Source organism: Calliphora vicina, chromosome 1 (genome assembly GCF_958450345.1).
Source record: "Calliphora vicina chromosome 1, idCalVici1.1, whole genome shotgun sequence".
Classification (NCBI taxonomy): domain Eukaryota; kingdom Metazoa; phylum Arthropoda; class Insecta; order Diptera; family Calliphoridae; genus Calliphora; species Calliphora vicina.
In genome coordinates this window covers 167,516,032-167,539,111 of record NC_088780.1, presented here as the reverse complement: position 1 = coordinate 167,539,111, position 23,080 = coordinate 167,516,032, and the positions used below count along the sequence as shown (strand labels likewise).

Below are 23,080 nucleotides of genomic sequence, written 5' to 3'. Positions count from 1 at the left end.
CGGACAAAAACTCCTAGAATATGCGGACAGACATGAAACCGTAATATTCCATCATGACAATGTGGCAATACCTGTTAAACAGCATTTAGAATTAAGTAGCTTTATAGTCTAGACCATGACTCGTCCGACTACTATTTATTTCGATCGATATAAAATGCTCTCCCTGGGATATTGGCTTGATTCGTTCTTGGCCTCAAAATACTATAATATCTTTATATATTCGTTCTTTTGACTAGGATCCATATGTTGCCAGAAATATTGCAAAAGGTCATAGCAAGTAATGGCCAATACTTTGAATTTATTTATATTGTACAAATGTTTAAAATAAAAGCTAACAATTTGATCAAATCCCGTCATAAGGTATTAAATATTCAATATTCGATATATGTAACATTTTCTTTGACTCTTTCCAGTTTAGTGGTTACTTTACTAACCACCTTTTCTGGAGTCTTTAAAAAAGTTTTAGTGATATCTATTGGCATTTTGTTAAACAATTAAATCTTTTTAAGTTATCGTTTAAGTCTTTTGGCTAAACTTTACCGTCAGGTTGCTCTGATTAGATTAATATATTAACTTTAAAATATTGTAAACCGCAGTTTTTCTAAGAGTTTTTACCGCATTCAATAAAAAAAGATCAGAGTTCATCAAATTCAGTGTTACTTTGTTATCTAGTGTTTGTTTGATTGGCTTGGGCTAACAAAGTAATATTTTATACTATATTCTTTGATAAATAACGTAAGTAATAAGGTGGTTAGATTACTAACCATTGTGACTGAAATAAGTTATATATAAAGCGTTTCTCTACATAGTATTATATTATTTGGTAAGGATCCCGCAAGTAATCAATGAATGTTAAATTGAAGATATGTTGTGCGAGACTATACATTCGGAAGGGAATGTGTCTACAGTGGCGATCTGATGATGGTGGTCGGTGATATATATAAAATTGTCGATTGGAAGAACCGGTTGTTTACACTAAAGAGGGGGTATACCAATAAAAGAATTGGAGAATGTTTCACCTATACAATTATTTCGTTTGTTTTGTTCAGACAATTTAGTCAAAATTATTAGTTTTCAAACAAATTTATACGCTACGAAAATTTGTATTATAATTATTTTTAATGCCAACCGTCGTGGTGGTTAATAAACTAACCATCTCATTTCATAAACACCTTTAGCTTTATTTCTATTTTTTCTTATCTATAATAATATATGAACCGTCTTAAAAGTAAAAATGCAATTGATTTGATTATAAACTTATACACAAAAAATTGTGGGTGAAAGAGTTAAAGAAAACAGTGCGAAATATGCATATGTATGCAATATTCAGCAATGTTAACCATGATCATCAGACATATACGATAAGGAAATTTAGGCCAGAAATGTATAGAATTTTGTGTAAATATGTTGCTTTGTAATAACTAAAATCAATAAATTCTTTATTAGAAATTAAAGCAATTCTAATTCGCCTAAAACTACAATTATTTTTATATCAATTTATTTTTTCTAACACATGTATCTCCAACTACACCTACCTGTTTGTACATGTAGTATGTATCTATCTATATTTATTCGTACATATAAGAAGCTAGATAACATGTGAAAAACTAAATAAAATTGTATATTAGATACTATTATTATTTAATTTTATTGCTGTTGTATGGAAAAAAAAGCTAGACCACTTTATCACTGCTACACATATCATTTCATAAGAACAAACAGCTAAAACAGGCCTCTAACACCTCCTACCTCCTAACCCCTCTAAGGCTGCTTTAGATGAAGATTACGATTGTTAACTTGGTTTGTTGTTGTTATTGTTTTTATGTACAATATTATTGTTAAGTTACTGTATAATTGTAGTTGCTTTTGTTATTATTAGTGTTAGGTTGTTTTGTGGCTATTGTTGTTTCTATTTTGTATTTATTGATAGTGTGGCAAAATTGTTGTCGTTCATGCAATCAAATTGACTGATTAACTTTTATTTTCTTTAATTACATTACGTTAAATTATAGTTTTTTTGTTGTTTTTTTTTTGGTTTGTTTTTGTTTCCATTTGAAGTAAATATTAAAGGTAGAATCCATATTTCAATGTAGTCGTATGTATGTTATGGGCCAAGTTTACCATTGCAAATATTTCAATGATAAATATCTAAATAAACAAAGTATTAAATACCCAAGAAGATTTATTTAATTCCTAGTTAAAAACTTCAAATAGACTTTGTCATAATAAAAATTAAAAAAAATAGCTAATTATTCGTTGTAGGCTGATACGTTGTAATCTGTTTAGAAATCATAGTTTTAAATGTGTAATTAAACTTTGAGATCTTTAACTAGAAACATTGTTTAAAGGTTTAGGAGAATCAATTAAACAACGTTTATAATTTGCGGTAATCAGTAAATAATGAAAATTGTTTGTTATCAAGAAATTTCTAGAGAATTATTTATTTGAAAAATTAAATTATTAGCTTTAAACGGCCTTTAATTTACCAACAATTAATTAAAAGTTATCTAAGGTTTATAAAAACTATTATGTGTAGTTAATTGTGTGAACTAGTCCGTAATTAGATTAATTATAATGTATTGCAGTTTAAAACATTCCGCCTTAAACTGTTTCAAATTAAGTTTAATTAGCTCAACATGGAATTATTAATTAAAAATTGTACTTGTCTAGTTTTGTTCTAAAACTAATTCAGGCATAATTTGGAGCCAAAGGGAATCGATTAAAATTGGGGGAGAACAAGTATTTAATTGTATAAATTAATTGCAGTTTAAATTATTCCATGTTAAACTCTTTAATCTCTTGTTAAACGAGTTTCAAATAATTCGACATTAGAACTTTGAGGCATAATTTGAAGCCAAACGGAAACGATTTCATTTAAATCTTTAATTATATATTTATGACTTAAAAATGCGAGATTTACAATAGATGTCGTATCTTTTGAACGCGGTTTTTGTTTTTAATAACTTATATGTCTATCTGTTATTTATTCTCACTTAATTATTGAACCAACAAAGTTTTTTTCGAATTTTGTGCCAACATAGCGTCATATGCGGGAAGTTTTGCTTTACTTCTTTTATTTGAAAAAAAGTGGCTCACCGAAGCTTATGGTGAATGTGTACAAATAATTTCAACGTGCGAGATATGGTTTGTGTGGTTCAGAAGTGATGATGGCCAGACCAAACTCAAAAAGAGCTTCTAAAATCATAGTGAGCTACTGAAGAAGAAATTTCAAAAATTTTGCCAGCAAAATTTGCAAATGCAGGGTAATTGGGTACTATAAGAATTGAAGCCGAGAGACCTTGAAAGACTATTTTGCATGTAATTTTTGCACCGAATCATTACTAGTGATGAAAATACGTTATGCCCGGCCCACCAGCTGAATCTACCCCAAAGCCAAATATCCAAGGCGCTAAGGTAATGCTCTGTAATTGGTGGTAGCAAAAGAGTAATATCTATTATGAGCTTCTGATTCGTCTAAAGCGAGCATTTGCCGAAAACGCTCAGAATATGAAGCCAGTACCCCGTTTATGTAACTTGTGAGAAGTTTTCGCATCAAAAAAAAATTTAAAATTCTGTTTTTAACAGGATGACTTAGGTAATGTTTAAACTGAATACATTAAAAGTACAGACACAGTAAATGATTTACGAATACTCGCCCTATGTTTAACAAGAAGTTTATAAATGTTTCGAATGAAAAGTTTCTCACATACAATACAGAAACGAGGTACAGACTTGAAACCGTAATGTTACATCATGTGAAAGCTTGGCCACATTATGCAATACCTGTTAAAAAAAAACTGTTTAGAAAGAAGTGGTTGAGAAGTTTTGCCTCACCCGCCTTATAGTCCAGACCTTTCCCCCTCCGAATACTATTTGTTTCGATCGATGCAGAACGCTCTCTCTGAGATATACTTCACTTTGAAACAGAGTATCCGATATTGGCTTGATTCGTTATTTTCCTCAAAAGACCTCAAAAGAGCAGTTCTTTAGACTAGGAATCCCAATTTAAAGAGAAACAAATTTTTGGTGAAAAAAATTAATCGTTTTTTCTTATATCTCAACCATTTATGGGCTAATTTTCTCTATTTTAAACAGCAACCGAACAAGGAATATACGAGGCATATTGATGTATCAATCATAATTGTTAATTATAGGGGGCTTCGGAAAGCTGATTTCAACAGACATACAAACATAGCTATGTCGACTCCACTATCTATCCAAAATAAATTTCATGTCAAAATTTGACATTTTGGACAAGCAGGTGTTTTTTCTCATCAATGTAACTTATTACCTATTGTTCTTAGCAAAACGTGTCCCAAATAATTTAGATAGATATTTTTTCTATCTTTTTAAAAAAATACAAAATGTTTGACATTTTTTTTCCCAAAATCAAAAACTTTTTTCACTTTTATCAAAATGGGCCCGCTTAGTGGGATGTCATTCTGATCGGAAGACATTGATTTCAAAAGTTGGTTCTCTTGACATGAAATCCCCCATATATAGTACAAATTCTTAAAAGTATTTCTATAATACCCAAAATATCGGTAGGTTAAGTATTACAAATTTAATTTACTGGGTATGGAAATTAGAGTCGTTACAAAACCATTTTCTTTCTTCTTAATAAATGATGTGTATCGAAGAGCTAAAACTGTATATTAAAGCGATCTGTCAATTTAATTAGACATTAACCTAGGTGTGGTTTTGCGGCACTATGTTATACAGAGATAACCTAAAGAAACGGTTAGCATTTAAGAATTTATAATAGTGATCACTGATCAGAAAATTAAGTTAATCGATATGTTTTTTTTAACCAAACTAATTTAAAATTCAATGATAAAATGTCAACATGTTAACATATTTAGAACAGTGTTTAAATGATTAAAGTCCTCTTTCCTATGCCCTCATTAGGGGGCATACAAATTTCCCTCAGTGTACTTTTTTAAACTTGATTTTCTAAGAGAGCAAAAATTAATTATTTAAGTTTTTCTATTACCATAATAGAGATTGCTTCAATTTAATGCCATAAATCTTTGACTGATGTCTAATGTACGTACACTTGTTGTTAAACGTGTTAATGTAGAATTTCGATTTGTATTCCCGACACGATTTTAGTAAATAAAACAAACTCATTATATTTGCAAATAAATATTTTAGGAGCAATTAAAATTGTTATGTTTAGATCAAAGAGATCTTGTTTCAATAAGTTTTCCACTGTGATATTTTAAAAGCAAAAGCAAAAGAAGCTAGAAATTAATAGGTGGCAATAAAAATGTTATATCTACGATGAAAGAATCATAATAATATTGAAATGGACAAAAAGTAGCAGGTATTTTTAATTAAATTAAAAGCTTTATTTATGAGAAAAGTTACAAAATTTGAATTTTTTACAAAAGTCCGCTGTTTTGAGAAACTAGTGAAGTTTAAGGTTTTTTAGTATGAAGCCGCCCAGCGGAATTGGCTAAGTCGGATACAGAGACCTGTGCCAAACGGCTGTAAGTCGACTGAGCCGAGCCGCCGATAAAGTAAATTAGTAGTAATTTCATTAAATTTTCGGAAATTCACTTTATATGGTTTTAGATAGTTTATTTATAATTTGAGTAGTTACTCTTTAGTTGACTGTCAGGCTTTGAGCTACCGCCGCCGTGAAATTTAGTCTGCGCAGATCTCTGGTGGGATAGCAAATTTTTGCAATATTTATCGATTTTATTTACTCGAATTTCATTGAACCCACTTTTACTGCCACGTCTAAGTCCGTTTTTAATAGAATTTTAACTCAATATTGCAAACTTGCAAATTACTTAAAACATTTGCATAATTTAACAATACACTAGTTTAACCATTTCGAAATCAAAATGCCGCACTTCATATAACAAAACAAAAAACTAACATGAATTTTTGTTTAGAAATCGTTTAACTCATACAATTTAAATATTTATATCCACAAACATAACGATTTTTTTCAAAATTTAACAAAAAAAAAGTTTCTATAAAAGAAAAATTTGCATTTGACATAATTTGAAAGAATAAAATGAATATTAAAAGAAAAATAAACAAAAACACACAGCACAGAAATACAAAATTTTAATTTAAAATGTAAATAAGAAGAGAGTTTTTCAAATATGATATAAAATGATTAAATATTTTAACAATAAAAGACAGACTGACTGACAGACAGACAGGCAGCCTGAGAGTGTTTGAAAAAAAACGCAAGTTTAGATTGTTGCACATGTTGCGTTTTTATAATGAATTCAAAACTTATATTTTTTTCTTAAGCAAATATATAAATAGCTTACTAAAAATAGAAAACAGGCAAGACAAAAATAACTTAAATCAAAAATAAAAATAAAACTGCGTTGCAACATTAAAAAAAACGTCAATAAGAAACAAGTTTTAAGTAAAAATAAAATAAAAATTTTTATTACAAAATTTGTAAATATTTGTGTGTGTTTCATTTATCTTGGCTTAAATGGCTGAATCCAATAATTAATTAATACTTGGTATTAATTTAAATAATTAACCCTGAAAATTTTTTATTAAATATTTTTCTGAATTTTTAGGTTAAAATCTTTAAAACAATTATTTTCTCTCTGTTAAAGTTGGTAAAAAGTTAAAAAAAAAACTTGTTTTGAGGGATACGCTGTCAAGGTCACCTGGTTACAACATGCCTTCATAATATTTAGCAACAAGAAACAGCAGCAGCAACAGCAACAATATTACTGGTAATATGAGCAGTGCAGTTTATTGCAACAACGAAACAACAACAACAAAAACATCAACGACAACAATTGCAAAAAACCCAAACTTGAAAATGTGCGCTTTTTGCTTTCATGGCTTCTTTTTCAATAGAAAGTGGTGTCAAGTTCATTTTCAATTCAAAACAAAGAAAAAAACCCAAGAAAACTGGCGCGTTATATATATTTGTACTTGCATTTACATCTACTATATATATATTTTTGGCAATGTCATGTTCAAAAGAAATTCTTTCATTGTAAGCCAGTCAGCACTGTAAATATTGTTTATTAAAGTGCAACAGTTTATTCAAGGTGCTACACTTTAGCATTAGTAATGAAAACATTAACTAAATATTATTTAAATAACATTGTTTTGTTTTTATTTTAACGAAGTCTGCTGTTGTTGAGGTTATTTTCTTCTCGAGTTTTTTTTTCTGTTTGTTGAAGCCAAAATTGTTTTGCTGATGTAGACAAAATACAGTTAAAATGATTTTTTTTTTTAAATTTTATTGATGCTAATGAAAATTTCACACCAACATGTTGTTGCTGCTGATTTAAATAAATGAAATTTGTATATAAATTATTCATAAATCTGCTATAGAAAAAAATAACGGTTAGATTTGGTTAAACGTTGTTCGAATGTTTTAAGTTTTGTTGTTTATTGATATTTTTTTGTTTTTTTGTTTGGAAAAAAACTCCAAGTCATGCAAAATATGAGTGAATGTTGTCAGCTAAATGTTCTTAATTATACGTTTTAAAAATAAAAAAACGATTAATTAATACTGATAGTTGGAAATTTCACCGCTTTGCTGGCTGTTATAAAAAAATATGATGACAAAATTGATCATTTTCTCATATATCTGATCAAATTTTGTCTGGGCACATAGATTAGAAACTCTTAAAGCTGAAACTTGTTAAAGACATCCTATTACTGATTACCACACTACATATCATCTAGAATACTTGGAAGTGTTTTAATATTGGCGATTTCCAACCCACAATGATGCAGAACACTTAAACCTCATCTTATCCTTGTGTGGGAAACCACACAAAAGGAATCATTTCCTTTAACAGAGTAAAACTCATAAATTGATTCAATGATATATTTACGTTAGTGTGTGGTTTTTCACACATATGTCATTTCTATGAATTTTACAGTAAAAACATTTGTGTTGTTTTCCACACAAGGGTAAACAACGAGCTATTACTGATTATCATTCTTTGTAATAACTATATATATTACTTAGAAGTGGTTTAGTATTGGCTATATACATATAAGTACTTATTTATACGATTCCAAACTCACATTAATCTAAAACACTTAACCCTCATCTTAACTTTGTGTGGGAAACCACACAAAAGGCATAATTTTTATACATTTTAAACAAATGTTAGTTCATAACATTTCCTGCTGCATTTAGCACAGAAAACCCCATTAATTGATTGAATGATATATTTATGTTAGTGTGTGGTTTTCCACACATATGTCAGTTCTATGTATTTTATACTAGGAACATATCCAGTTGGTCACGTCTTCATGTCGCGAAAATCGTGGACGACTACAAGTGCGATAATGTCGCTCAGTTTACACAATAACTGAATACTCGGCTCGGCTGTTAGTTAACTGAATACCACATTGAAGACAATGTCGCTCAACATTCAAGACATTGTCGCTGATCTTGTCTTCAAAATTGTGTTTGATATAATACATGTCTTATATAAATCGTCAAAGACAATGTCATCTACCACGATTTTTCCAACTGGTCTATTTTAGTGCAAAATATGTATGAAAAACAACACATAAGGGTAAACAATGTTAGTTTTTTTGATATGTTTACACAAAATTTTATAAAATGTTTTTAGTTAGAATCAATATGATTCTCATTTAGTTAAGAATATCTTACGCATAACTACAGTAGTTATGTTTTATGTCAAAGGCGATCAGTGTTTACGAGTTATGATACTACACCATCAACTGTTCCGTTTCCAGTTCATAGGTGAAGATCGACATTAATGTTTGTTGTAAAATTATATGCTTCAAGTACTTTGCTAATTAAATTAAATATCCTGCTGTTTTAGCTAAATTTTAGGTTATAAAATTCGAATTAATTTCCGAAACAAAATCATAATAAAATTTAAAACAATTTTGCTTTAAAATTATCTTTACAATAATGTGATAATACCGAATATGATTAGATATTTAATATACAAAATGCAAATATTTATTTTTGGATATTTTTAATACCTAAAATAACAAATTGCTTTTTTAATATTACGTCAATTGTTAACACAAATTAATTTTAAATGCAAAAACAGCTAATTCATTTCTAAACAAAAATTGCGAATTTGTAAATTAAATCATGTTATTTTTAGTTAAATTTATTACAAATGAAATTGAAATTTTTGGGAATATTTCTATAGTAAAAGGGTTCTAAGTTCATATCCTGCCTGCAAAATTATACTTTTTGATAATAACATTTGTTAAAGACTGAACAACGTTAGTTGCAGTGAAAAGTTGTACATATTTGAATTATTAAATACCCAATAAATGAAGCTATGTATTAATTTGTTTCGTTTATCAGAATACGATCATTTTAAAATTAAATCGAAAACTTTAAATTCTAAAAATCATTAAATAAACGAATTTCTAAGTAATTTAAATGTCTGAATAATTTGAATTGTTTATGTTTGTTTTCATTTAAAGTCATACAAGAAATGTATTTCATGATCATGAGGATATCACGTGTAATAATGACTAAATCAAAGAACAATCATGCTTGATTTAAATAAAAAAAACACAATAAACAACACTACTGAAGAAATAGTTGTGCTGTGACAAGAGGATTCGTTGCCAATTAAAAATTTTGGTACCACAACCGAAATTTTTAAAATTTATATCAAAATTTAGAAGTGCCTGTTTCTATTTATTCTATTTATTCAAATTTATAATTTTTTTACGATTTGAATGTTAAATTCAAAGCAAAAAACTCTCATTTCCATGTAATGTCAGTTATACTTAGATGCAGTACACAGAATAAGCTATTTCCTAAACAGTTTCAATTCAAATATTTATCACATTTAGAACTTCTATCAATTAATTAATAATTGATTCATGTATCAATGTGCACAAAAAAACGAAATTTTCTAATATTTTCTACTGAATTTTGAGTTCTGAATTTAATAATTTTGATAATTGAAAATACAATTTTCGTTTCTGGTTAAACTTTAATTAAAAAAGTTTGAAAATACAGTTTTCGTAGTTGAAATCACATTTTAGTTTTATGTTTTCAATTACGAAAAATGTACATATTTCCAATAACTTTGTTTATTAAAGTTCAACCCATAGGGTAACATAGAGACGAGACGTAAATGTCAAAAACCTAAGTCTGTTGTCAAAAACATATCTCTTGCAACAACAAAATACATGCTATACAATATATTTTGTTGTTTATTTGATTTGTTGTAATTTTGTTTGACAAATCGGAGTGTCTCGTCTCTATGTATAATTCTCTATGGTTCAACCTACACACAGCCTCAAAAGTTAGTAAATACCCGCGAATTTTTTGATTTTTTTAGGATCATGAAAATCATTATAGTCCGACTTAAATCTTTTTCTTCACAACCGAATCTATTATTCAACTCAATCTCCAACAAACCTAAACATTAAAATTTGAATCGATGAATAAATTTTAGGATTTTCATTATCTTAAAAAAAATCATATAACTTTTGGTGTATACTAACTTTTAAGGCTCACTGTATAACAAAAATTATGTATTCAATTATCAAAATTATCAAATTCAGAACTCAAAATTCAGTAGAAAATATTAGAAAATTTTGTTTTTGAGAACATGAATACTTGATTTAATTATTACATAAATGAAAACAGTTAATTTCAATTGAAACAGTTTACGAAATAAATTTTTTCTAGTTTTAAATACATATTTTTAAAATTTTTAAATTTTTGTCGGAATTGATATTAAAATTCAAATATCTATTAAAAAGCAAAAATGTGCAAATATTACCAAAAAAAATGAATTTGTAAAAGAATTAAAGTTGTAAAACTTAGACCATAAAATGCATATTTATGTTGGGAATTTCTGGTTTTAGCATTAAAAATTTTGGTAAAAATAAGAGCTTTTTTAGAGCAAGACAAAATTTACTCTCTCAGCTGCTCTCAAAGTCATTATCCACAATTTAGTCGTGCTAACAAAATAAAATGTATAAAGAAATCCTATCAGAGCGAATTAAAACAATTATTTAAAAAAAAGTGATAATTATGCTTATGAAAGGAAGTAGTAATTCTATTTATGAATTAAAATATCTTTAGACAAAAGAAACTTTAAAGTTATTTCTTTTTTTCTTAATCTTATAATCACAAATTTATTTTAAACACATATTTAAATATTTGCCAACAAAAATTGAGGGAGGAAACACAAAACATTTTAGTTCTAATTACGGAATTTTCCATTTTTTTAAATTATCACACAATTTTTAATTACAAATATTTTTTCTCATATATAAAATATTATTTAATTTCAACAATTTTTTTCAAAATATATTTTCTTAGTAATTGTTATAAATTATTTAATTTTTAATTTAAAGTTTGTAAAATTGTTTCATTATCCTTGTTTCATATCAAAAAGGACATTTATTTTTATTATGGAAACTCACCATTTTGACTTTTTGTTAATTTGAGACAAATCTGTTGAAAACGTTGTTAAAATTTTAATTCTTTTATTTATTATCCTTTTTAGCAAAAAATAATTTGCTAAACTGTTAATCCTTTGTTTTAAAGTGAAATAAATTCGTTCAAACTCTTCACACGAAATGTTTCAAATCAATGAAAACTGCAAACACTTGTTTATAAATTTTAAACACTTGTTGTTTTTTTTTTGTTTGTAAATTAGGTTTGAATGTTTGTTTTATTTTTATTCAAATTTTTTTTTTAACAAAATTTTGTGTTTTATTCCACAATTTGTTTAAACTTTGAATTGCTGGTTGTTTTTCTTAAATTTTAATTAATTTTTGTTTTATTTTGTAGAACAGCTTAAATTATTTCTTCAAAAATTCTTTTATTGCTTGATTCTTTTCACTTTTGTTTTATTTTAATTTTTTGAAAAACATTTTTAAATCAATTTAATTTTGCGCTTTTTGTGGGGTTTTTTATAATATTTTTTAAAGCTTTAACTTAAATAAAATATAGAAAAATTATTGAAAAAAAAACTGTTTTGTGGCTCTGAAGAAGAAGTGGTCGTCCAACAACGTTTTCGTTCAAATCAAAATCACTGTAATAAGTTTCATTTTGCTTTGTTGCTTTACTTTTATACGGCCCCAAAAGTCTCAGCTTAAACTTGAGTCAAGTTTTTCAAAATTCTGAGTGTGTTTTTCAAAACTATTGGAGACTGTGGGCATGTGTGAGAGTACAAGTTCGTATGTGTGGTTGTGAGTGTTTGTGAGCGCTTTTTTTCTTATTTTTTCTTTTTTCAGTTAAAGTGTTTGTTGTTAATGCTGCTGGTGTTGGTTTTGTTGCTGTAGTTTTTAGTGGGGAGCGCGATCAATTGTTGTGTTTCACCTGTGCCGTAGTGTTGGTGGATATTTTATTTATTTATTTACTAATATAAATTTATTTATTTATTTATGTTTAGTTTAGCTTTAGGACTTTAAAACTAATTTTAATTTCAAATTGTGTTTATAGTTCATTGGTGTCCCAACTCTGGCTCTTTATGTCAATTTACACATGTTTTTTAATTGTTGTTGTATTTTTTTTTATAATTATAATTAAAAATCATTAAAAATTTATAGCACTACTGTTGTTTTACAAGAATTGAGTTTAAAGGAAATCTCTTCTTAACATCTCTCTAGTATTTACTCATATATAACAGTTTTCTTTTGTAGAGATTTTCAAGTTGTTGTTGTTATTGTCAATCTTACAACAACAGGTGTTGAGTTTATATTTGTTGTTGTTGTGGTGGTGGTGATTTGGTTAAGTGTATAATGGAAAGTTTATGTTTTGCTAATAAGTGTTGAAATACCATTTTGTTGAATACTCTACAACACTTTACTTACATTAATTCATTCAACTCTTTTTCTGAAATTCTCTTGAAAATATCAATTGAGAATTTCTGCTGTTACTTACAGTGATAGAGATGTTGTTGGTGTTGATCTAAAGGAAATTAAATATTGATTAAATTAGAATCGACTTAATATTATTAAGATTTTTTGTTGTCAACATATAATTAGCTTTTACTAATTATTGACTTTCGTATGCACCTTAAAAAAATATTTACATACGTTTCAAATTGTTTATCACCAGGGCTGCGATTTGTATGCAAATGCATTTTTGTAATCAGTAATCCAAATTTTCAGGAGATGGTTTGTAATGAAAAAAAATTCAAAAATTCCGGGAAAAACTCGGACATTTTTTTTTGAGCCCAGTCAACTATAATAAAAAAAAGCCCCCTAAAGTATGCACATTTAGATATTTTATTTGCAAATAAATAAGAACAGGCAGGTGTATGTGAGTTGGAGAAACTTGAAGAACTAACATTAGTAAATAGCTACCGGGCGAAGCCGGAGTGGTCAACTAATAATTTAATAAAAACTAATTGCGTTATACAGTGCAAGATCAAAATTGCAAAAAAAATTCCATTTTTTTTACCTTTTTCCCTGGTTCAGGTCCATAGGTAGCAAACCGTTCAAAATTCAAGGAAACAATCAACTATAAAAATGTGCCTAAGATCTAAATAAACAACTTTCTACAATATATGAACTTCCTAGGTATTATTCTTAAAAACTATAAACTAAAGCATACTTTTAGGCAGCTTTAAAAAAATTATTTCTCAATTTATTTCGAATTTTTTGCGATTTTGATCTTGAAGATAAAGTTGTTTTGATTTTATATGTTCACAATTTTTGTTCTTTATGACAAGGGCTACAACTTTGCCTCAGAGAGGAAATCAAAATTCCGAATTATTTGCAAGATATGAGTCTGAGAAAATGATCACAAAAATGGGCCCAAATCGTTGGGAAAAAAAATTCCAGTTCTTATTTATTTGCAAATGGGTTGGAGAAACCCAAACTAATTGCGTTATACAGTGCAAGATCAAAATCGCAAAAAAAAATTCCAGTTTTTTTTACCTTTTTTCAACTGTTCAGGTCCATAGGTAGCAAACCGTTCAAAATTCAAGGAACCAATCAACTACAAACATGTACCTAAGATCTCAACAACTATGTAGAACATATGAACTTCCTAGCACCTTCCTATAAACTAAAGCATACTTTTAGGCAGCTTTAAAAAAATTGATTTCGAATTTTTTAAAGTTTTTTGCGATTTTGATCTTGAAGATGAAATTTTTTTGATTTTATATGTTCACAATTTTGTTCTTTATGACAAGGGCTACAACTACGCCTCAGAGAGTAAATCAAAATTCCGAATTGTTTGCAAGATATGAGTTTGAGAAAATGATCACAAAAATGGCCCCAAATCGTTGGGGGCCCATAAAAAGTGCATGACTTCGGTCTTTTATCACGTTTGGTATACGGTTATATTTCCATGGCTCAAAAAATTACCCACAGTGTTATTCATAATAGAAGTTCAAATTTATTACATGCCCAAACGAAAGTAGCTCCCTGAAATTTTTCACAAATAGTTTCTATCATCCCGGAATTCTGTCTGAGCAGTCATAAATATGTTGATTATGCGGCAATCCTGATTAAACTTTGCACAAATTAGTTCTAAGTACTCTAAAATTATACTAAAATCGATCAACATTTGTTGCTAGTCCCCATACAAGGTTCCCCTCAGAAAATTTGTTGAACATTCCTAATTGCCTTATTATAATTAATATCGTTATGAAATTGGACATAAACAATATGTTTAGTGCATATTTCAGCATATTTTTCTAATTTTAGTGCATGTTAATTTACATTTTTATAATGCATGAAAATCTCAGCCCTGTTTATCACTTATTTACAAATATTAATAATAATAATACCTAATAAACATATACAATAAATTATTTAATATGCATTTTTTATATTATATGTATTTAAATTTAGCAAATTACATATTTAATACGTTTTAAGCTTGAAATAATTAACAAATAATTTGAACATTGTTCAAATCTATTTTCTTTTCACGTCAATCCAATGATATTGATGACTTTTGACTTTTAACAAAACAATTTTTAATAATTATTATCGTAAAATACAACATTCGCAAATTATTTTAAATATTTTTGCAGAATTATACAAAATTCATTCAACAAAACTGCTTTTGTTTTGTATTGTACAATAATTTATTATAATGAAAACTTCTGATAGGCAAATTTGGAAAGCAAATTAAATGTCTGGAAAATTTTAAATGCTTTAAGTTTGTTTTCATTTAAAGATATACTGTATAAGAAATGCATTTGATGGGTTTAAATAACACCACCTATGGATCATAAGGGTATCACGTGTGATAGTGATTACATCAGAAATCAATTACGCTTGATTTTCTCGAAAAATAACCATGAGTAACAACTAAACTGAGGAATTATTTATAGTTTATTAAAGAAAATCATTTTTGTACAGATAGTTTAATTACAATAACCCGACGTGTAATATGGAATCAGTTAGTTGTTTAGAATACTACACTTTTATCCGATCGACTCCTTTCCCGTATTTAAGAGCACTACCAATCCGTAAAATATTCATAAGTGAATTAGTCTTCATGATTTTTTTTTCTTTTTGTACCAGCACTCAGGGGATACTCCTACTCATGCAAAGCATTGTGTTGGAACTAGAAAAATAGGTTATGGGAGGGAGGAAAGAGGGAGTAGGGTTTGTTGACATTCGATTTGAACTTTCCTACATTGAAAATGACAGGAAACACTTTATGGGGAAATTTCACATACGTACAGTACGGCTAAAGAACGAATTTTCCCTTTGAGGTCCGCTGGCCAATCGACCACAAAGGTATGTGTTCTGGATGAAAAAAGTGTATTACGTAAATCAGAAACGAGTTACCTAATTTCATCAGAACACATTCCATTGCAGTACCGATCGAACAGTGAAACGCAGCCCACTTTACGACGGTGCTCCAGCTAATCAATAGAGTTGGTCACCAATAATAACCTTCGCCGTTCGAGAGGCTCCAAAATAGACTTTGAAGCACATAGGAGTTGTATTCCATTTACGGTCGGATATAGGTGGTGTAAATAGTGAGGAGATCAGATGGAGTAAAGTAATTCCAAAACCGTTTCAGAAATCCGAGACACTTGAATGCTTCTTTCGACCAGCGGACATCACATTTTATTCCACAATATAAATACAGATGAAGCAACATCGTCTGTCGTTCGTGTTTATATCAACATGCAGCACTTCGCATAACCCTATTCAGAGATTTTCAGAAGGTCTCGATTAAGGGAATCTTCTTGTTTAACCTCATTGCCCCAATCTCAAACATGCTTGGTCTGTAACTGAATGAATATGTATGGCAAATGTTGCTGTCAACTGCAAAAGAATAAATAGGGTTGGAAGTTTAACGTAGAAGGTCATTTAGAGAAATAAGAAATAAAGTAGGAGAAAGAGCGGAGCTTTTATCTTGAACTCGTTTGATGAGATCCCATCTATAACAATGCGATCTCTGAGGAAGCTCGATATAAATCGAGAGAAGTTAATACCGACACCAAAACCAATAAGTTTTGATAAAAGTGCACCATGCCACACTCTATCGAACGCCTTGGAAATGTCTAGAGCCACCACTTTACTTTCTCCAAAATGTTGAATGGAACGACACCATTTTTGCGATAGGAAGGCTAGCAAGTCTTCCGTAAAGCGTCCTCGTTAAGTAAATTGTTTGACTCCAAATATTTAATCAAATGGTACTTTACAATACTTCCCATAACTTTGGTAAGTGCAGAACAAATTGGACGGTAATTTTCAAGGTTTTAGCCTCTCCCTTTTTAGGAATTGGCGTGGCATTAGCAACTTTCCAACATACAGGAAATATATCGACACAGTATGTGCTGAAACGGTTAGCTAATGTACGAGCTAACGTCGAAGAGCACTGATTCAATACCAGCGCTGGTTTGGCATCTGGTCCAGGAGACTTATTTACGTTGAGATCCGATAAAACCCTTTTTACAGCACGAGCTCGAAAGAATATATTTGGCATAGTCACTAATACTCTTTCGAGTTCGGGTAGTGGTTGATCACTTTCCGGCAAGTAACAATTAATTGCGATTAATTTAGCTAAAAGGTTAGTATTATCGATCGGGTCAGTGAACGTTTGGTTATTATGGTGATCGGCCCGGTTTTTAATAACCGGTTTTTTTGGCTAAGTCGGCTTCGGTTTTTCTGAAAAGCTCACATTTCGAATATCGAAGAAACCGGGTTTTTCTCCGCGAATAACCGGATTTTTCTAAAAGTGTGTTTTTATGAGTTATAGTGTATTAAAAACTTAAAAAATCCAAAAAACTTGTTTAAAAAAACTACTCCAACTATTTTAGAAGACTTTTTATATTTAGAAAAATGTCACAAGCGATCTTGAAAGCTTGAAAATTTACTCAATGCTTTGTTATCTACATATAAGTCCTATGATGAAAAGAGACGGATATATGTTAGTGCTACCAAAGCTCATAAAATATCAAAAATATCAACCACTCAGTTTTAGAAAAAATTAAATTTTTATATCAAAATGGGTCGAATTTGATCCGAAGACCTTGTGAACATTAAAAGAAGTAATCAAAATTAGAATTAAAAAGTACTTAAGCGTTTTAAAAAGGCTTATTTTTTGTAATGTATATTATTTATCATAAGTATGAGGTCTTTAATATAAAATAAAACTTATTTCCTTCTTATTTCTAGGAGTTTTAATATTTTGCAAAAAACCGGTTAACCGGTTATTATTAAAAAACCGAAACCGGTTTATATTAAATTGCAATTTTTCGAAGAAACCGAAAACCGATTTCTAAAAAATGTCGAAAAATCGATCACCCTATTGGTTATCCATTAAAAGGGTCGGAATTGAGGAACTAGCAATATACTTTTAACGAATGACCAAAAGCTTTTACTACCGGGGAGCAGTAAGAAGTTTAATACGAAGACGTTGATCGTATAGAGCTTTTTCCATAGCAAATCAGTTTCTGTGTTTTGATTATTGTGCCAAGTTCTGAATGCTTCCTCTCTGGATCTGATTGCTATTTTGCACGTCTTATTAAACAAACATTTTTGTTTAAGTCTAATCGAAGATTTAGCTCTTCATTCCCAAAGTTATTATTTTCTCAACCATTTTCGCCATGACATTGACGTTATTGTCTAGGGAAGAAAGTTTCCAACTAAAATGCCGAAAGAAATCGTTGAGCTCAGCCCAACGAGCCTTTATGTAGATAAAATTTTAACGTTTCGCAGCTGTTTGTGAAACATTGTGAAGTTCCGAGAGCGAAAAGGAGATGGTGCAATCATCAAAATTTCCGAGAGATGCAAGAACATCCACTTCATACTTTTCAGGGTGTAATCTAATAAATAATTACTTACATACATATATATCTGATTTTAAGCATGGCATTACTAAACTACTTCCAAGTAATGCAGACAGTATGTAGTAGTCACCACATCAAAAATCAAAATTTATGAGATCTTGCTTACAAATTCAAAAAACTGATTTATTTTCAACATATTTGTACTAGGGCAATTAACAACATGTGACGCTTGTTAATGATATTTTCACACACAATTCCATTTAATACAAATGACTTCCCAAAACATATATAGCCATAATAATAATAAAGCTCAATATCTAATTAAAATAAATTTAAAAATGTGGAATCATTATAATAAATTTTAAAGGGAATAACCGGCCAATAGTAGTGACCTTCTTACAGAACTATGTTTTATTAACAAACACAAAAAAACATATTGCAAATAAAAACCATTAAAAATTAATGTTATAGACGAAATTGTGTCTAGCCAAAAATGGTTCACTCTCAGTTTTGATTTAAGACAATTAATAATCCATTATTAGTTTTTTGTTTTCCTGCCCGACATATTTTTTTTTATTTTTTGAACAAATTATGCACCACATTATTTTTATGGTTTAAAGACATTTAAGTTTCTTTTGTTCTTTACGATTATTAAATTCAAGATCAACAAAATATTGAATTCCAAATACTTATTTTAGATACCTACATACGGGCATAGCTTTAGTTGTTTTCTTACAGTTTCTTCTCAACTGGTCAACATAAACGACATTGAACTTCAACTTCAGACAAAAAATGCCAAATATAACAAGACGTCTTTTTTTACAAAATGGTAACTGGTCATAAAACGTGTTGTACCAAACTTGGCCTAAAAACACCCACCCAAAAACTAAAATAAAAAACAAACAAACCAACATCTTCCTAAACAAACGGTTTGTTTATGTTGCTGTTGCTGCTGTTGTTGTTTTATTTTCATTTCCGATTAAAATTAAAAATATGCAATGCGATCATTACTGTTTTTAAAACATTTTTTTTATATAAATTAAAAGCAAAAAAAGGTGAAACAGTTAAAAAAGTAGCTAGTTGGGTTTTTATAAATTTCCTTTCCTTTCATATTTAGTTTTTTTTTACAGGAAACTGCAGCTAGGAAAAAAGAAGAGTTATAGTTTTGTTTAACTAGTTTTGTTTTCATCTCAAAATCATGTTGTCATCCTTGAGTGTGTCGAGAGTTTTGCAAAAAAGTTCTTTCAACTTTAAAATGATGAATCCCAAATAAAGCGGTATTTCTTTATGTTTTGTTTTAGCAAAATCGTAGACACAGAATTAATAGTTGATGAAATAAATGTTTTTATTCAAAACAGGTTTCTTTCACTCTTTAGATTTGTTTTTATTTTTTTTCCAAACGTTGGCTTTGATTTTCATCTTCGTCATCATTATCACCATCTTTGTCTTACTCTCGAAAGAAATTCAATCATTATTTGAAATTCTGAACACAAAAACTTCTAATTTTAATATTTTGCGTTTTGAATGCAAACGTTTTAGCGAAATCTCGAAATGTAGTTTTCATTTTATATAGGAAGTAAAGTGGATTAGAATTAATGGAATTGTATTTTTTTAAATTCATCTCAAAGATCAAAATAAACTGAACAAAAATTAGCAAAAATCACGTAAACCATTTTTGTATTTTATTTTAAGATTTTATCTGTTAAAATCTTTAGTATTAGGGTTCCTAGTCGGTAAAGAATTCTTAGTTATTTTATATGTTTTCTCCTTAAAGTTACAGTATTATTTCTGCACAGATAAAACAGATACGTTGTGATTTGTTGCCATTCGAACAATTCGATTATATCCATAGAGTTTTAGATACTAGCAGCTGAAAATCAGTTGACATAGAAGTATTACGATTTAAATAACTTAATTTTCTTTCATCCCAACTAAAACTTTTCCGCCACAACAGAAAAATGTTGTTCATTTAGACAAAATCATTTAATTAACAATAAGTTCTATTTTTTTTTGTGCATCAAGAACAGAGAAATGTATATTTAAAAGAAATAAGTAATTATTAAGAATTACTGGTTTAAAATTATTTTTCAATGATTGACCGATTATTTGACTGGTGTTTGGTTTATTTTAGTATTAAAAAATTCCTGGGAATGAAGAGATTTTTCTAATATTTCCCGTGAACGGAATGAATCCATGAAATTAAGAACCCTAAGTTAGTTTGAAAAAAATTGTTATAAAACAATTCTTTAATAAATGATAAATAGTATTCTTAAGACAAAGTTATTAATTTTGTATGACTCTGACGAAGGTCAACACCAGCCATTTAATAATCCGCATTTATATCTTGTTCAGATACAGGTGTTATTCCCTTCTCACCTTAATTTCGTAGTGATTTTCCATTCAATTACCAATGTCAGAAATATGTAATAGCTTGATTACAATTGGAACAGCTCTAGACAAGGTAATGTCAGCAGAACACATTTTTGGACGTTTAAGAATAATATGAAGCAAATAAGAGGATCTTCTGAGAGAGCAGTAAAAAAAAGAAAGTCCAATTTGGCAGACACAACGCGATCTTTTGCATTATGGAGAAATATGCGCCATTGGCGGTCCCTTTTTATTTGAATCGCTTCAATAACACATTGTTCTAAGAGATTAGTGTAGGGTTCCTTATTTCCTGATTCCGGGAAGTCCCCTTCATAACCTTTTATGATTTAAACCTTTTATGTTAGTTGCCTTCCCCTATGGATAATTAGAATGGTTTTGCAAATAATTATATTAATTTAGATAAAATTGATAATCTATTTTCAAAATAGAACGTTTAACTACTTGAACGCGTTAAAAATTAACTAAATTTAAATAATAAAAATGTTAATCAACAATCATGATTTTAATAAATATTTAATAGCAGTGGTATAATTTAAATTTAATAATTTGTTTATTATTTTTAACAAACAAATTATAGCAAATTATCTGTTTTTAAATATATTTTATTAAATTATCCGAATAATAATTTGTACACATTATTTGTTCGAATAATCCTGGATATTTTAAATCTCGTAATCTCATTCGAATAATAAAAATATATATTAAAACAAGTAAGAGTGATATATTCGGCTGTACCGAATCTTATATACCCTTCACCAAATTATACTTTAAAACGCAAAATTTAAAAAAAAATTGTTTTTGAAAATTTAAAAAAAAAATTTTTAATTTTTTTTCGAAATGTTTTTTTTTTAATTTAAGTCCAAATTTTTTTTTCATTTTTAAAAAAAAAAAAATTAATTTTATTATTAAAAAAATGACAAAAAAATTGTTTGGTTTAAAAAAAAAAAATTCGGATTAAAAAATATTATTCCCGATTTGGACCTATTCTAGATTCAAATTACTATAACCTTATATACATTGTTGCAAACTTTGAAATATCTATCATTAGATATCCATATTGTATATATTATTATATTATATTGACTTAGTAATCCAGATATAGATCAAAAATAGGCCAAAAATTGAGGTTGTCCTGGTTTTTTCTTATATCTCAGCCATTTGTGGGCCGATTTTCTCGATTTTAAATAGCAACCGAGCCGGAAGAATTCCCGAAATATTGATATATCAATCATGTTTCAAAGTTATTTGGGGGCTACAGAAAGTTGGTTTCAACATACAGATGGACAGACGGATGGACTTGCTATCTATAACGATCCAGAATATATATACTTTGTGGGGTCGCAAATGAAAAATGTAGAAATTACAAACTACAAACTTATATTTATATCAATAACAATATTCACGGTACATTTATGTTCTATTGATTGACTTCTCAGAGTGGGCCTTTTAAGGAAACTATGGTTAATTATGGATCGATCCTCTTAAAATATTTAAGAATGATTTCTGTTCATAAACAAATTGTTTAGTTTGAATTACATCTCGGAACTTATATTACGATTTATTTAACAAAAGATTTATACTCGTTCAAGCTACTATCGAAACTGGCCATTAGATGGGAGCTGTAACATATTTGTAGGGTATAAAAATATAAAATATATATCAGAAAACAAAGTTTTATTTTCCAGCTGGAAAAAATGCAGTAAGGAGGCCTTATTTTGCAGACACAAGGACATCCAGTCGCATTGCAAAATTGTTTTCATTATATAGGGCGTCATTGGGAGGCAAGGCCTAACATGCTCGCTTTTATTAGACCAACTTTTTTAGAGATTAAAGAAAGATTTAAGATGTTATACTTTCAAGTAACGATTTATAGTAAAGAGAGTAAAATTATACTTCACATTGAAGTTAGATCTTAATTTGTAGTATAATTTTGCATGTGTATGAAATTTTTAGAAGGAGAAGCAAAGCCCTTCTAGTGCATCTTCTACGAGATGGCACACGCAGAGAAAAAATATAATTGGACATGGTTACTGTAACCATTTAAATAGTGTTACAAGATTTTTAACAATATTATAGTCACAGTAATTATTTACATGATTGTGGTAAGCATAATATGGTTAATTTATGATTCACATGATTGTAAAGAAATATATGTTTGTGGCAACCATATTTATGATGAATAATTGTATCATAATATGTTGTTCTCAGATTATGATAAGCCTTAAGCCGAGAGCAACATAATATGATAAGTCTTTCATCATATGAATGGTTGTCACAAACATATATTTGTTTACTGTAAATCATAACTTGTAACTTATTGAAATGGTAACCATGCCCAACTATATTTTTTCTCTGCGTGCAGAGTGGAATAATTATTGCATCTTTTCGAGTGTGTAAACAGGTCTTTTGGAAGTACTACAAAGTGAAGATACAACATTTTTCCTTTTTCACCCCCCAAACATCGTATACAAAACTAAATGAATTAAATTTTCTCT

General features: G+C 28.7%; 1 protein-coding gene across 1 annotated transcript in view; it reads right to left on the bottom strand.

Moving 5' to 3' along the window:
* The window catches only part of Elovl7 (ELOVL fatty acid elongase 7), a 49,601-nt gene extending 37,560 nt beyond the window's left edge, over positions 1-12,041 (bottom strand). The window contains exon 1 of the mRNA XM_065498103.1: positions 11,404-12,041. Within this exon, the coding sequence (XP_065354175.1) occupies positions 11,404-11,406 (3 nt within the window). The 5' untranslated portion in view covers positions 11,407-12,041. The remainder of the gene's footprint in view (positions 1-11,403) is intronic.
* Between the last annotated feature and the right edge of the window lie 11,039 nt (positions 12,042-23,080).